We start from the raw sequence: 16,270 nt of genomic DNA, 5'->3' as shown, positions 1-16,270 counted from the left end.
AGAACTCAATAAGGTCAATACTAATTATCGTTCCAGATTTTCACTGTCAACAAGTGATGGCCTGAAGATTCTTCCACATAGAAAATGCCATGATACTTCTCCAAATAAATCTTACATTAATTGAAAGAATATAATGGATTATTACCCACTGGAACTCACAGGAAACACCCTTAAAAATGACTTGTTTTCAGGAATTTCATTTACATGTTTAGGATTAGATAAAAATATATATGACCTTGTGGCAGAAGAATAATTTTATTACACTTCAGATCAGATCAGATCAGATCAGTTGCTCAGTCGTGTCCGACTCTTTGCGACCCCATGAATCCCAGCATGCCAGGCCTCCCTGTCCATCACCAACTCCCGGAGTTCACTCAGACTCACGTCCATCGAGTCAGTGATGCCATCCAGCCATCTCATCCTCTGTCGTCCCCTTCTCCTCCTGCCCCCAATCCCTCCCAGCATCAGAGTCTTTTCCAATGAGTCAACTCCTTACATGAGGTGGCCAAAGTACTGGAGTTTCAGCTTTAGCATCATTCCTTCCAAAGAAATCCCAGGGCTGATCTCCTTCAGAATGGACTGGTTGGATCTCCTTGCAGTCCAAGGGACTCTCAAGAGTCTTCTCCAACACCACAGTTCAAAAGCATCAATTCTTCAGCACTCAGCCTTCTTCAAAGTCCAACTCTCACATCCATACATGACCACAGGAAAAACCATAGCCTTGACTAGACGGACCTTTGTTGGCAAAGTAATGTCTCTGCTTTTGAATATGCTATCTAGATTGGTCATAACTTTTCTTCCAAGGAGTAAGCGTCTTTTAATTTCATGGCTGCAGTCACCATCTGCAGTGATTTTGGAGCCCAGAAAAATAAAGTCTGACAACCAAATCTAGAAGGTCTGGTATAGCAGAAATTACTTACTCTATTTGATAATTAAAAAGCTGTAATTTATTTAAGCAAAAAAAATTTTTTTCTTGATAACATGTACCACATGTTTGATAAAGTATAGCAGAACTGCACAGTGTTTTATTAACCAAGATGGCTGGAAAATAGAATAGAGTGGATGGTAGTTTCCATTAGAGGGAAAGGCAAAAGGAAAAAAAAAAAAGTGATTCTTTTGGTACCTCAATACTGTTTAACTGGAAATCATTTTCTTTTACTAAGGGCTGTTATAGGAAAATTTCCTCTGTTAGGTTATTTATAACATGATACATATTCTAGACAGGAGGGGAAAAAAAAAAACTTTTATGGAGTAGGAAGCAATATTTCAAATTACATTTTTTGTATTTCCAATATGTGAAAATTTCTCATGCCCTATGCTTCATTTAAAATAGGACCTGTGGTGGAGATTCTGATCGACTTTATTGGAGTTTAATATTCATCTCTATTTTATCCTGAATGGACACATGAGGTTCTTGAATCAGAGACAGATGATTATTACTTACATCAATCATAATTGTGCTAGTTCCTCTTGCTCCAATTCTTACCCCTGGAGAGAAATGAGAACCAGATGTCACCCTAGCACTGGGGCCTATAATGTGGGGGAGGAAAGATGAGAGAAGAAATACAGGCTTTTATGCAGAAAAAAAAAAGACAGCTGTTTTCTCCCCCTCTAAGAGGAGAGAGGAAAAAAACCCTCTGGATCCTGGGTTCTCACTCTTAAGCCTTTTATAATGTAAATCTCTCGGGGGATTAGGTAATTTCAGTGTCTCCAGCTTTACAAAACACGTCTCCAAATCCCAGTTGGGGTGAGGCACCCCAACTTAAAATGTTAACACCTATCTTTAAAGTTAGATAACTCTTTAGAACTCTGATTACTTATGTAGTGGGAAAATATCTTCTACAGCTTCCTTTGAGTCTGGGATCTCAAGTTGCCATAATACTTGCCTGGAAAACCCAAACAGTGCAGAAATACAAAAATACTTTCTCTCCATCTCACAGTGTTCCAAAATTAATTTTCCCTCTGCCTGGGTGACATAGTTACCCAGCTAAAAACCTCAGTTTCCAGTTGCTTTCAGATAGGTATGGCCTGGTGACTGAGTTCTCACCAGTGGAAATTTTACTTCTGGGTTGGATGGCATCACTGACTCAATGAACATGAGTTTGAGCAAACTCTGGGAAGTAGTGAAGGACAGGGAAGCCTGGCGTGCTGCAGTCCATGGGGTCACAAACAGTTGGATATGACTTAGTGACTGGACAACAGCAACAATGGTGCTACATAAAGTTGACACTCTGACTATCTGGAGTTTGTGCTTATGCAACAAATGTTGCATGTTACAGCATTTCCCTCAAAAATGTGAAAATCCTGTAATTAGCACTTTCAGTGCTTGTATGACCCACTCCAGTGTTCTTGCCTGGAGAATCCCGGGGACGGGGGAGCCTGGTGGGCTGCCATCTATGGGGTCGCAGGGAGTTGGACACGACTGAAGCGACTTAGCAGCAGCAGCAGCAGCAGCAGCAGTGCTTGTATGAAGAACTAGAAAGTTATACTCTTAACATCTGACAAACAAATGATATTGACAATTTGTTCAGGTAATGCATATGAACAAGCTGAAGTGTAAGAAGCGATTGTTTGATTCAGCTATGTTGTAGTTTCTCATTTCATCCATTTAGCATCTCCTATGTGAATGGCATCCGGTCCCATTAACTTCATGGCAAATAGATGAGGAAACAATGGAAACAGTGAGAGACTTTACTTTCTGGGCTCCAAAATCACTACAGATGGTGACTGCAGCCATGAAATTAAAAGACACTTGCTCCTTCGAAGAAAAGTTATGACAAACCTAGACAGCATATTAAAAAGCAGAGGCATTACTTTGCCAACAAATCTCCATCTTAATAGTCATGTGTGGATGTGAGAGTTGGACTATAAAGAAAGTTGAGCACCGAAGAACTGATGCTTTTGAACTGTGGTGTGGCAGAAGACTCTTGAGAGTCTCTTGGACTGCAAGGAGTTCAAGCCAATAGCAAAGGAAATCAGTCCTGAATATTCATTGGAAAGACTGATGCTGAGGCTGAAACTCCAATACTTTGGCCACCTGATGTGAAGAACTGACTCATTGGAAAAGACCCTGATATTGGGAAAGATTGAAGGCGGGAGGAGAAGGGGACAACAGAGGATGAGATGGTTGGATGGCATCACCAACTCCATGGACATGAGTTTGAGTAAGCTCCAGGAGTGGGTGATGGACAGGGAAGCCTGGACTGCTTGGAGTCCATGGGATCGCAAAGAGTCAGACCTGACTGAGTGACTGAACTGAACAGAACTTATGTGAAATTACTCTTTGGGAATAGAATAAGACAAAGCCTGAGGCTAAAGGGAACACTCATTTTCTTGAATGTAAAAAATGAGAATTAGATGTATAGCTAAATGAGCTTTCTCAACAAATAGTGACAAATCCTCTCAGTTTTCCTCTGAGAATGTATTGATTTCATTTTCATTCCTAAAGGCTGTTTTCACTGGGTAAACAATTCTGGGTTGATGTTTTTTTTCAGTTCTTGAAAAATATTTGTTTCCTTCTAGCCTTGGAGGTTTCTGATTAGAAAGTCACTGTCATTTGGATCATTGTTCCACCATTGTTCTTTGTACTTGCTTTTTTACTTTGTCTTTAGGCTTCAGAAATTTGCTTATGTGTGCCTTAAATGTGTTTGAATTTATACTGTTTAGAGTTCACTCAGTTTCTTGAATCTATAGGTTTATGCTGCTGCTGCTACTGCTGCTAAGTCTCTTCAGTCGTGTCCGACTCTGTGCGACCCCATAGACGGCAGCCCACCAGGCTCCCCCGTCCCTGGGATTCTCCAGGCAAGAACACTGGAGTGGGTTGCCATTTCCTTCTCCAAAGCATGAAAGTGAAAAGTGAAAGTGAAGCCACTCAGTCGTGTCCGACTCTTAGCGACCCAATGTACTGCAGCCCACCAGGCTCCTCCATCCATGGGATTTTCCAGGCAAGAGTACTGGAGTGGGGTGCCATTGCTTTCTCTGCTATAGGTTTATGCCTCTCACTAAATTTGTGGAATTTTCAGCCATTTTTTTTCAATGAATACTTTTCAGCCCACATTCTACCTTTTTTGGGGGTACTCTGATAACACCAATGTTAGATAGTTTTTATTTTAAGCTTCTTGAGACTATGGGAGTTTTTTCAGCCTATTTTTCCTGCTGGCCAGAACGGGTCATTTCTAGTTTTCTGTCTTCATGTTCACGGAATCTTTCCTCTGACATCAACATTCTACTATTGAGCACATTCATTGAGTTTATTTTACATATTATATTTTTTATTTCTACAATTTCCATTTGTTTCTTCTTTATATTTTCTGTTTCTTTGCTGAGACTTTCTATTATTTTTGTTTTTTTAACAGTACTTGCAATTGCTCAGTGAAGCATTTTTGTGACTGCTTTACACTTCTTGTTAGATAATTCTAACATCTGTATCATGCCATTGTTGGCACTTGTTAATCATCTTCTCTCATTCAAGTTGAGATTTTCTCTTTGTATAATGAGTGAGTTATTTTTCTATCTTTTCTGGACATTTGGGGCATTGTGTTCTGAGACTGTGGATCCTACTTAAACCTCTTGTTTTAGGTTTAGAACAGGGGAAGAGTATAGAAATCTAGGCTATCCACAGGGCCTTCACTGATATTTAGTTTTACTGGGAAAAGGGCTGAGGGAGGAGCAACTTGTTATCATCACGTGGGAGAGAAACTCCAAGGTTTCTTCTCGGCCACCTCTGTATGTACCACCTCGGAAGGAAGACAGAAGAGTGCTTCATTACTGCCAGGCAACAGTGAAAGCCTAGTGTTTTTGCTCAGTATTTGCTGATAAGGATGAGAGTGGAAGCAAGACAATTTTATGCAGTTTGGCCAGAGCAGGGCAATTTTTTAAAAAGTTTCTTTCTTGCCAGACTGTTTTCTCATCCTCTGTCAAGAGAAAGCAGGCCTGGGTTGGGGAGTAAGGGGGTGGTGCCTGCTTTTTTTGTCTAAATGTGTTGGCATTTCTGGGTTGTCATCTCCCAGCATATATAAGAGACAAAAGAAAACTCAGGAAACAACACAGTACGTCGTTCATTAAGTCTCGGGGACCCTGGCTATTACACCTCCTTTACTCCATCTTTCAGAGTCTTCTTGCATTCATTTTATATTAATACTTAATGCTCAGGGTTTTTAGCTTGGAAAACTCAGCAGTGGCCACAGGACTGGAAAAGGTCAGTTTTCATTCCAATTCCAAAGAAAGGCAATGCCAAAGAATGCTCAAACTACCACACAATTGCACTCATCTCACACACTAGTAAAGTAATGCTCAAAATTCTCCAAACCAGGCTTCAGCAATACGTGAATCATGAACCTCCAGATGTTCAAGCTGGATTTAGAAAAGGCAGAGGAACAAGAGATCAAATTGCCAACATCTGCTGGATCATGGAAAAAGCAAGTGAGTTCCAGAAAAACATCTATTTCTGCTTTATTGACTATGCCAAAGCCTTTGACTGTGTGGATCACAATAAACTGTGGAAAATTCTGAAAGGGATGGGAATACCAGACCACCTGACCTGCCTCTTGAGAAACCTATATGCAGGTCAGGAAGCAACAGTTAGAACTGGACATGGAACAACAGACTGTTTCCAAATAGGAAAAAGAGTACGTCAAGGCTGTATATTGTCACCCTGCTTATTTAACTTGTTTGCAGAGCACATCATGAGAAACTCTGGGCTGGAAGAAGCACAGCTGGAATCAAGATTGCAGGGAGAAATATCAATAACCTCAGACATGCAGATGACACCACCCTTATGGCAGAAAGTGAAGAGGAACTAAAAAGCCTCTTGATGAAAGTGAAAGAGGAGAGTGAAAAAGTTGGCTTAAAGCTCAACATTCAGAAAATGAAGATCATGGCATCTGGTCCCATCACTTCATGGGAAATAGATGGGGAAACAGTGTCAGACTTTATTTTTTGGGGCTCCAAAATCACTGCAGATGGTGATTGCAGCCATGAAATTAAAAGACACTTACTCCTTGGAAGAAAAGTTATGACAACTTAGATATCATATTAAAAAGCAGAGATATTACTTTGCCAAAAAAGGTCCATCTGGTCAAGGCTATGGTTTTTCCAGTGGTCATATATGGATGTGAGAGCTGGACTGTGAAGAAATCTGAGTGCCGAAGAAGTGATGCTTTTGAACTGTGGTGTTGGAGAAGACTCTTGAGAGTCCCTTGGAGACTCAACCAAGACTCAATCAAGGAGATCCAACCAGTCCATCCTGAAGGAGATCAGTCCTGGGTGTTCATTGGAAGGACTGATGCTGAAGCTGAAACTCCAATACTTTGGCCACCTCATGTGAAGAGTTGACTCATTGAAAAGACTCTGATTCTGGGAGGGATTGTGGGCAGGAGGAGAAGTGGACAACAGAGGATGAGATGGCTGGATGGCATCACCGACCTGATGGACATGCGTTTGAGTAAACTCCGGGAGTTGGTGATGGACAGGGAGGCCTGGCGTGCTGCGATTCATGGGGTCACAAAGAGTCGGACACGACTGAGCGACTGAACTGAACTGAATGGGAGGAACAGGGAAAAGTGATTCTGCTCCATCTTTCCTGGAACCAAAAGTTCAGTCCTCTTAACAGATGATAATGCCTTTTTCCCTGAGTAATTCTGAATAATTATCCTCACCTGGATTAATGAGAGGAATTTTTCCAGCACAGAACAAAATCTTGAGACACATCTATTCTTCTAAAGAAGCCAAGGTGTCCTTCCCCAAGGGTCTCTGCTGCCTGGTATGCCCACCATTTACTAGTTGAGGAACAAGAAGGGAATATTAGTAACAGTAGATCCAGGGAATAGGGAAATTTACGAGAAGATTAGGAGTGACTTATCAGCTTTTTTAAAACTCCACTACAGCCCACACTTCAGTGGATAATAAATAGGAAAAGGAATATGTGTTTGAAAGGGAGTTTGAAAGGTTCACAATTAAAGTGTTACATACTTTCTCCCCCAGAACTTCTCTCCCCAAGGCAATGATTAAATAAAGAAAAAAGAATCCCTTCCTTTGTTTGTTGTGGTTTTTATTTAGATCTTTACTTATTTGGACCTGTAAATTCTCACTTTTGGTTAAAGTGTCATAGATCTCTGTGTAATAACTACAAAACCAGCTTGTAAAGATGACTAATGTGAGCAAAAGTTGACATTGATGGTCATTAAAGACCAAACTTACCTAACCATCAAGGTAATGAATAATGTTAATTGTTAATCTTCTTGTTCTATGGCTATTTCTTGGTTGAACAAACAGGTCTCTCTTAGGTTTGATGATTGATATGCCTGGAGCTGGATGTACTACATAGTTTTTTGAAGATCTGCCTTTTCTTCTACTTTTGGTATTTTTTAACTTAAGCTGCTAGCTGGCCTCTTTACCACAAGAGCTCTTTTTGCAATACGAGTATTGAACTGGTTATTATGAGCTTTCTTATTATGACAAATATCCAGGCTTGTAAAGAACTGATCTCTTTTGCGAAATGTACCTTCCACTTCTGGCATGTTTTTCTCATGTATTTTGACCTTCTCTGCCTCTGGTAGCTTCTGTTCCTTGTCGCTCTGCTCATGATTTATTTGCATTGGCTCCCCTTGTAGAGGTTCTTCCTTCTGATGATGGAGTTCATCAAGCAGTTCTACTCTCTGCTCTAAGATTTGGCATTCATTCTCCAGCAAGGTTGCAATCAAATGCAATGAATATGTGTCTTCTTTCAATCTCTTCACTTGTTCCTCCAGCTCTTGCTTAGCTGACTCATTATTTGTTTGAGTTGGGGAATGGGTGCCATTATTTTTAAGAGTTTTGATGTCATTCTGAGATTTCTGATAGGATTTTATTAGTTTGCTGAGCTCAGTATGTTCCACACTCCAGTGTTCTGCTTCTTGTAGTAACCGCTCCATGTTGTTCCTCAGTCTGATATTTTCTTCTTGAATGTGAGGGAATCCGTGCTTTGCTTTTTCCTTACTTAGCTGAGTTTCAGGAAGGGCTTTTTGTCCTTTTGAACAATTTACCAAATCCCCTGAACAGTCTTGCACTGTGTCCTCAGAGTTCTGGTTGTCCAACCTCATCTCCTGTTTCTTTGCATTCTCTTTTTTCCCTAGGTCCAAACTAGCAAGCAGTTTTTTCACTAGTTCTTTATTTATTTCATCAAGTTCTATGATTTTTTCTCTAAGTTCTGACACCTCAAACATATTGGTTTCCTTAAAAGGTTCTTTTGTTTCTGTGACCTTCTGTTCATAACTTGTCACATGTTTAACAATATCTTTAATTTCTTTTAAGAGGCTTTCAAACTTCTTTGCAATTCGCTGTTCAATTGCTTCGTGGTCACTACTTTTTAGTGAAGGAAGAGAACTGCAAGAAACTGGGGGAATTGATCCAATTTCAAATAAGGCAATCATAATCCCAAGGTCCAAAGACTCTTCATTGAGATCAGGAGGCTTAAGTGTTTTGGAGAGGGTGGGCACTTCCATCTCAGCTGAATTAGTAGGGCTGATGACCAGGTCACAAGTGAAGTAGAAAACCTTAGCGATTCCAGAAAGGAGAGGTGGTGGTCCTCTGTGCAAATGGGTAGAACATGTGGAACTAAGCAGAACTCAGAGACCAGAGTTAAAAGGTCTGAAATCAGGAAGATGATGTTTAGGTGAAAGGTAACATCTCACACAACCTAAGAGGAAGGAGGGTGGGAAAGGGGACTAGGAGCTAGGGCTCCATTTCTCTTCTTCCAGGCTTCTGGTGGTGATTCCCTGACCCTAGCAACCAGGTCTTTATTCTGTCACTGCACCATTGTGGCCTGTCTCTAGATTCTGTCTCCTTTGGGTCTCAACAGAAGCTTCTTAAACTCCCACCTGGTGACTCAAGACTAACCTAGAGCTAGACCAGTCTTCCCCCCGCCGCCTTTTTTTTTTGTGGGTGGGGAAATGTTTTATTCATCTCATTCAGTGACTTTCATATTCATCATAGTCATTGACTTTCCCCTTATCCCCACCATACACAACCTGTTTTCAACTGTGGTATGTTTTTGTACCACTTAAGTGCGTGGCTGAGAGAAGTTGTCCCTGGGGAGAGTCCCTATTCTTTCATAGCGCCTGGAGCCCTTATTGCTCCCCTTCTAGGAGAGGTGCTTCTGCAAAAGAAAGTAATCCTTACAAAATAGAACACAAAAATTGCTTCAGTCTTTCTGTGATTTAGGGAGATAATGTTAGGAATAGCTCCATTAAAAAATGTTCTATTCTAATCAGAGAATATCTGAATGTTTTTTTTCAATATAAATTTATTTATTTTAATTGGAGGTTAATTACTTTACAATATTGTATTGGTTTTGCCATACATCAACATGAATCCATCCACCACAGGTATACACGTGTTCCCCATCCTGAACCCCCCTCCCTTCTCCCTGCCCATACCATCCCTCTGGGTTGTCCCAGTGCACCGGCTCCAAGCATCCAGTATCATGCATTGAACCTGGACTGGCAACTCATTTCATATATGATATTATACATGTTTCAATGCCATTCTCCCAAATCATCCCACCCTCTCCCTCTCCCACATAGTCCAAAAGACTGTTCTATGGTTTTTAACAACACAATTACAAATTGAGAATTTCTTGGCTTTGAATGCAGGCATCCTTTAAGACAAGCTTAGTAAGCTTGCTTCTGAATCATTTACATCAGGTGTTATAGAGTAATTACTTTTTACAAGAAATTTTTAAAAATAGCAAAATTTACCTAAAGTATTGAAACAGTTCAATCCTGTACTGGCTTATAGAAAACCAATTGAGTATTAAACCAAGTGCATGCTTCCCTGGTAGCTCACTGGAAAAGAATCCTCCTGCAGTGTGGGAGACCTGGGTTCGATCCCTGGGTTGGGAAGATCCCTCGGTTGGGAAGATCTCTTGGAGAAGGGAACAGCTACCCACTCCAGTATTCTGGCCTGGAGAATTCCATGGACAGAGGAGCCTGACAGGCTACACTGCATGGGGTTACAAAGAGCAGAGTCAGACACGACTGATCGACGTTCACTTTCAAACCAAGTGCACTCTTATCTCTTTGTCCTTAGGAGTCAGGGCCTTGAGCATATTAAGTTCAATCAAAGAAAATGTTCCTCAGGTGAGACTTTTTCCCTGGCCTTAAATATCTTGGTAGTAGGCACTTTACTAACCAGAAGTTTGCCTCCAGTCTTAAGGGAAAACTCATTATTTAGCAGTTTTTTTTTTTTTTTTCTTTCTTCCTTTCACAGCTCCCAATTCACATTGACTTAGTTTTCCTGAGTGGCAAGCTCATCCTCCAGCTAGCTGGGCTCAGGGCCATCACCTTATAAATACCCACAGATGCAGTTGGGTTGGTCTTTTTGTTTTTACTTGAAGAAGGAAACACTTTTTCTAACCCACACAATGATAACACAGTGGCTAGAGACTGCCCTTATGCTTTAAATCCATCTCAAAGGTCCACTCTTTGGTTGATGTTTTGGTGTTTTCCCTTTGACTCAAGTCATTATTTAAAATACATTTTAATAAATCTCCAGGGCAAAGAAACTTTTTTCCTGATCTGGTAATTAAGTTCTAGCTTTATTTTGTTGTAATCAGAACATATAACATTTCTTCTACTTTTGAAATTGACATTTTTTTAAAAAATTTTATTTTATTTTTAAACTTTAAAAATTGTATTAGTTTTGCCAAATATCAAAATGAATCCACCACAGGTATACCCGCGTTCCCCATCCTGAACCCTCCTCCCTCCTCCCTCCCCATACCATCCCTCTGGGTTGTCCCAGTGCACTAGCCCCAAGCATCCAGTATCGTGCATCGAACCTGGACTGGCAACTCGTTTCATACATGATATTATACATGTTTCAATGCCATTCTCCCAAATCTTCCCACCCTCTCCCTCTGCAACAGAGTCCATAAGACTGTTCCATACATCAATGTCCCTTTTGCTGTCTCGTACACTGGGTTATTGTTACCATCTTTCTAAATTCCATATATATGTGTTAGTAAACTGTATTGGTGTTTTTCTTTCTGGCTTACTTCACTCTGTATAATAGGCTCCAGTTTCATCCACCTCATTAGAACTGATTCAAATGTATTCTTTTTAATGGCTGAGTAATACTCCATTGTGTATATGTACCACAGCTTTCTTATCCATTCATCTGCTGATGGACATCTAGGTTGCTTCCATGTCCTGGCTATTATAAACAGTGCTGCGATGAACATAGGGGTACACCTGTCTCTTTCCCTTCTGGTTTCCTCAGTGTGTATGCCCAGCAGTGGGATTGCTGGATCATAAGGCAGTTCTATTTCCAGTTTTTTAAGGAATCTCCACACTGTTCTCCATAGTGGCTGTACTAGTTTGCATTCCCACCAACAGTGTAAGAGGGTTCCCTTTTCTCCACACCCTCTCCAACATTTATTATTTGTAGACTTTTGGATCGCAGCCATTCTGACTGGTGGGAAATGGTACCTCATAGTGGTTTTGATTTGCATTTCTCTGATAATGAGTGATGTTGAGCATCTTTTCATGTGTTTGTTAGCCATCTGTATGTCTTCTTTGGAGAAATGTCTATTTAGTTCTTTGGCCCATTTTTTGATTGGGTCATTTATTTTTCTGGAGTTGAGCTGTAGGAGTTGCTTGTATATTTTTGAGATTAGTTGTTTGTCAGTTGCTTCATTTGCTATTATTTTCTCCCATTCTGAAGGCTGCCTTTCACCTTGCTAATAGTTTCCTTTGATGTGCAGAAGATTTTAAGTTTAATTAGGTCCCATTTGTTTATTTTTGCTTTTATTTCCAATATTCTGGGAGGTGGGTCATAGAGGATCCTGCTGTGATGTATGTCAGAGAGTGTTTTGCCTATGTTCTCCTCTGGCAGTTTTATAGTTTCTGGTCTTACGTTTAGATTTTTAATCCATTTTGAGTTTATTTTTGTGTATGGTGTTAGAAAGTGTTCTAGTTTCATTCTTTTACAAGTGGTTGACCAGATTTCCCAGCACCACTTGTTAAAGAGATTGTCTTTAATCCATTGTATATTCTTGCCTCCTTTGTCAAAGATAAGGTGTCCATATGTGCGTGGATTTATCTCTGGGCTTTCTATTTTGTTCCATTGATCTATATTTCTGTCTTTGTGCCAGTACCATACTGTCTTGATAACTGTGGCTTTGTAATACAGCCTGAAGTCAGGCAGGTTGATTCCTCCAGTTCCATCCTTCTTTCTCAAGATTGCTTTGGCTATTCGAGGTTTTTTGTATTTCCATACAAATTGTGAAATTATTTGTTCTAGCTCTGTGAAGACTACCATTGGTAGCTTGATGGGGATTGCATTGAATCTATAAATTGCTTTGGGTAGTATACTCATTTTCACTATATTGATTCTTCCAATCCATGAACATGGTATATTTCTCCATCTATTAGTGTCCTCTTTGATTTCTTTCACCAGTGTTTTATAGTTTTCTATATATAGGTCTTTAGTTTCTTTAGGTAGATATATTCCTAAGTATTTTATTCTTTCCGTTGCAATGGTGAATGGAATTGTTTCCTTAATTTCTGTTTCAGTTTTCTCATTATTAGTGTATAGGAATGCAAGGGATTTCTGTGTGTTGATTTTATATCCTGCAACTTTACTATAATCATTGATTAGTTCTAGTAATTTTCTGGTGGAGTCTTTAGGGTTTTCTAAGTAGAGGATCATGTCATCTGCAAATAGTGAGAGTTTTACTTCTTCTTTTCCAATTTGGATTCCTTTTATTTCTTTTTCTGCTCTGATTGCTGTGGCCAAAACTTCCGAAACTATGTTGAATAGTAATGGTGAAAGTGGGCACCCTTGTCTTGTTCCTGACTTTAGAGGAAATGCTTTCAATTTTTCACCATTGAGGATAATGTTTGCTGTGGGTTTGTCATATATAGCTTTTATTATGTTGAGGTATGTTCCTTCTATTCCTGCTTTCTGGAGAGTTCTTATCATAAATGGATGTTGAATTTTGTCAAAGGCTTTCTCTGCATCTATTGAGATAATCATATGGTTTTTATTTTTCAATTTGTTAATGTGGTGTATAACATTGATTGATTTGTGGATATTGAAGAATCCTTGCATCCCTGGGATAAAGCCCACTTGGTCATGGTGTATGATCTTTTTAATGTGTTGTTGGATTATGATTGCTAGAATTTTGTTAAGGATTTTTGCATCTATGTTCATCAGTGATATTGGCCTGTAGTTTTCTTTTTTGTGTGGGATCTTTGTCAGGTTTTGGTATTAGGGTGATGGTGGCCTCATAGAATGAATTTGGAAGCTTACCTTCCTCTGCAATTTTCTGGAAGAGTTTGAGCAGGATAGGTGTTAGCTCTTCTCTAAATTTTTGGTAGAATTCAGCTGTGAAGCTGTCTGTACCTGGGCTTTTGTTTGCTGGAAGATTTTTGATTACAGTTTCAATTTCCAAGCTTGTGATGGGTCTGTTAAGATTTTCTATTTCTTCCTGGTCCAGTTTTGGAAAGTTGTACTTTTCTAAGCATTTGTCAATTTCTTCCACGTTGTCCATTTTATTGGCATATAATTGTTGATAGTAGTCTCTTATGATCCTTTGTATTTCTGTGTTGTCTGTTGTGATCTCTCCATTTTCATTTCTAATTTTATTGATTTGATTTTTCTCCCTTTGTTTCTTAGTGAGTCTGGCTAATGGTTTGTCAATTTTATTTATCCTTTCAAAGAACCAGCTTTTGGCTTTGTTGATTTTTGCTATGGTCTCTTTTGTTTCTTTTGCATTTATTTCTGCCCTAATTTTTAAAGATTTCTTTCCTTCTACTAACCCTGGGGTTCTTCATTTCTTCCTTTTCTAGTTGCTTTAGGTGTAGTTAGGTTGTTTATTTGACTTTTTTCTTGTTTCTTGAGGTATGCCTGTATTGCTATGAACTTTCCCCTTAGGACTGCTTTTATAGTGTCCCACAGGTTTTGGGTTGTTGTGTTTTCATTTTCATTCGTTTCTATGCAAATTTTGATTTCTTTTTTGATTTCTTCTGTGATTTGTTGGTTATTCAGCAGCATGTTGTTCAGCCTCCATGTGTTGGAATTTTTAATAGTTTTTCTCCTGTAATTGAGATCTAATCTTACTGCATAGTGGTCAGAAAATATGCTTGGAATGATTTCAATTTTTTTGAATTTACCAAAGCTAGATTTATGGCCCAGGATGTGATCTATCCTGGAGAAGGTTCCATGTGCACCTGAGAAAAAGGTGAAATTCATTGTTTTGGGATGAAATGTCCTATAGATATCAATTAGGTCTAACTGGTCTATTGTATCGTTTAAAGTTTGTGTTTCCTTGTTAATTTTCTGTTTAGTTGATCTATCCATAGGTGTGTGTGGGGTATTAAAGTCTCCCACTATTATTGTTATTGTTAATTTCTCCTTTCATACTTGTTAGCATTTGTCTTACATACTGTGGTGCTCCCATGTTGGGTGCATATGTATTTATAATTGTTATATCTTCTTCTTGGATTGATCCTTTGATCATTATGTAGTGACCATCTTTGTCTCTTTTCACAGCCTTTGTTTTAAAGTCTATTTTATCTGATATGAATATTGCTACTCCTGCTTTCTTTTGGTCCCTATTTGCATGGAAAATCTTTTTCCAGCCCTTCACTTTCAGTCTGTATGTGTCCCCTGTTTTGAGGTGGGTTTCTTGTAGACAACATATGTAGGGGTCTTGTTTTTGTATCCATTCAGCCAGTCTTTGTCTTTTGGTTGGGGCATTCAACCCATTTACATTTAAGGTAATTACTGATAAATATGATCCCATTGCCATTTATTGTTTTGGGTTCGAATTTATACACCCTTTTTGTGTTTCCTGTCTAGAGAATATCCTTTAGTATTTGTTGGAGAGCTGGTTTGGTGATGCAGAATTCTCTCAGCTTTTGCTTGACTGAGAAGCTTTTGATTTCTCCTTCATATTTGAATGAGATCCTTGCTGGGTACAGTAATCTGGGGTGTAGGTTATTTTCTTTCATCATTTTAAGTATGTCTTGCCATTCCCTCCTGGCTTGAAGAGTTTCTATTGAAAGATCAGCTGTTATCCTTATGGGAATTCCCTTGTGTGTTATTTGTTGTTTTTCCCTTGCTGCTTTTAATATTTGTTCTTTGTGTTTGATCTTTGTTAATTTGATTAATATGTGTCTTGGGGTGTTTTGCCTTGGGTTTATCCTGTTTGGGACTCTCTGGGTTTCTTGGACTTGGGTGATTATTTCCTTCCCCATTTTAGGGAAGTTTTCAACTATTATCTCTTAAAGTATTTTCTCATGGTCTTTCTTTTTGTCTTCTTCTTCTGGGACCCCTATGATTCGAATGTTGTAGTGTTTAATATTATCCTGGAGGTCTCTGAGATTGTCCTCATTTCTTTTAATTTGTTTTTCTTTTATCCTCTCTTATTCACTTATTTCTACCATTCTATCTTCTAAATCACTAATCCTACTTCTGCCTCTGTTATTCTACTATTTGTTGCCTCCAGAGTGTTTTTAATTTCATTTATTGCATTATTCATTATATATTGACTCTCTTTTATTTCTTCTAGGTCCTTGTTAAACCTTTCTTGCATCTTGTCAATCTTTGTCTCCAAGCTATTTATCTGTGATTCCATTTTGATTTCAAGATTTTGGATCAATTTCACTATCATTATTCAGAATTCTTTATCAGGTAGATTCCCTATCTCTTCCTCTTTTGTTTGGTTTGGTGGGCATTTATCCTGTTCCTTTATCTGCTGGGTATTCCTCTGTCTCTTCCTTTTGTTTAAATTGCTGAGTTTGGGGTGTCCTTTCTGTATTCTGGCAGTTTGTGGAGTTCTCTTTATTGTGGTGTTTCCTCACTGTGTGTGGGTTTGTACAGGTGGCTTGTCAAGGTTTCCTGGTTAGGGAAGCTTGTGTCGGTGTTCTGGTGGGTGGAGCTGTATTTCTTCTCTCTGGAGTGCAATGAAATGTCCAGTAATGAGTTATGGGATGTCTATGGTTTTGGGGTGACTTTGGGCTGCCTGTATCTTGGAGCTCAGGGCTGTGTTCCTTGCTGCTGGAGAATTTGCTTGGTATGTCTTGCTCTGAAACTTGTTTCACCCAGAGAGGTTTACAGTGTTATATGGAGAAGAGAAGAGTGAGGAGGGAGTTAGAGGTGATCCGAATGAGATGAGGTGGAATCAACAGAGGAGAGAGTGGGCTATTCAGTAATCTCTTCCTTATGTGCACTCCACAACTGGACCACTCAGAGTTGTTCACAGAGTTATACAGAGAAGAGAAGAAGG

The 16,270-nt window shown here is 39.3% G+C and overlaps 1 protein-coding gene across 2 annotated transcripts; it reads right to left on the bottom strand.

Annotated features, from left to right (window-relative positions):
• Window positions 1-971: 971 nt before the first annotated feature.
• SPZ1 (spermatogenic leucine zipper 1) lies at window positions 972-8,835 on the bottom strand. Of its 2 annotated transcripts, XM_061393164.1 has the most exons (4): window positions 7,198-8,835; window positions 6,657-6,776; window positions 1,445-1,488; window positions 972-1,041 (listed from the first exon to the last, which is right to left on the bottom strand). In XM_061393164.1, the coding sequence occupies exon 1, from the start codon at window positions 8,478-8,480 to the stop codon at window positions 7,365-7,367; it is 1,116 nt and encodes a 371-aa protein (XP_061249148.1). In that variant the 5' UTR covers window positions 8,481-8,835; the 3' UTR covers window positions 972-1,041; window positions 1,445-1,488; window positions 6,657-6,776; window positions 7,198-7,364. The 2 variants fall into 2 exon arrangements, with proteins under 2 accessions (XP_061249148.1, XP_061249147.1); XM_061393163.1 differs by lacking the exon at window positions 972-1,041 and having other exon boundaries at window positions 1,096-1,488.
• Between the last annotated feature and the right edge of the window lie 7,435 nt (window positions 8,836-16,270).

Source organism: Bos javanicus, chromosome 20, assembly GCF_032452875.1.
Source record: "Bos javanicus breed banteng chromosome 20, ARS-OSU_banteng_1.0, whole genome shotgun sequence".
NCBI classification, from domain to species: domain Eukaryota; kingdom Metazoa; phylum Chordata; class Mammalia; order Artiodactyla; family Bovidae; genus Bos; species Bos javanicus.
The sequence above is the reverse complement of the archived record's forward strand: the minus strand, read 5'-3'. Positions and strand labels throughout refer to the sequence as shown.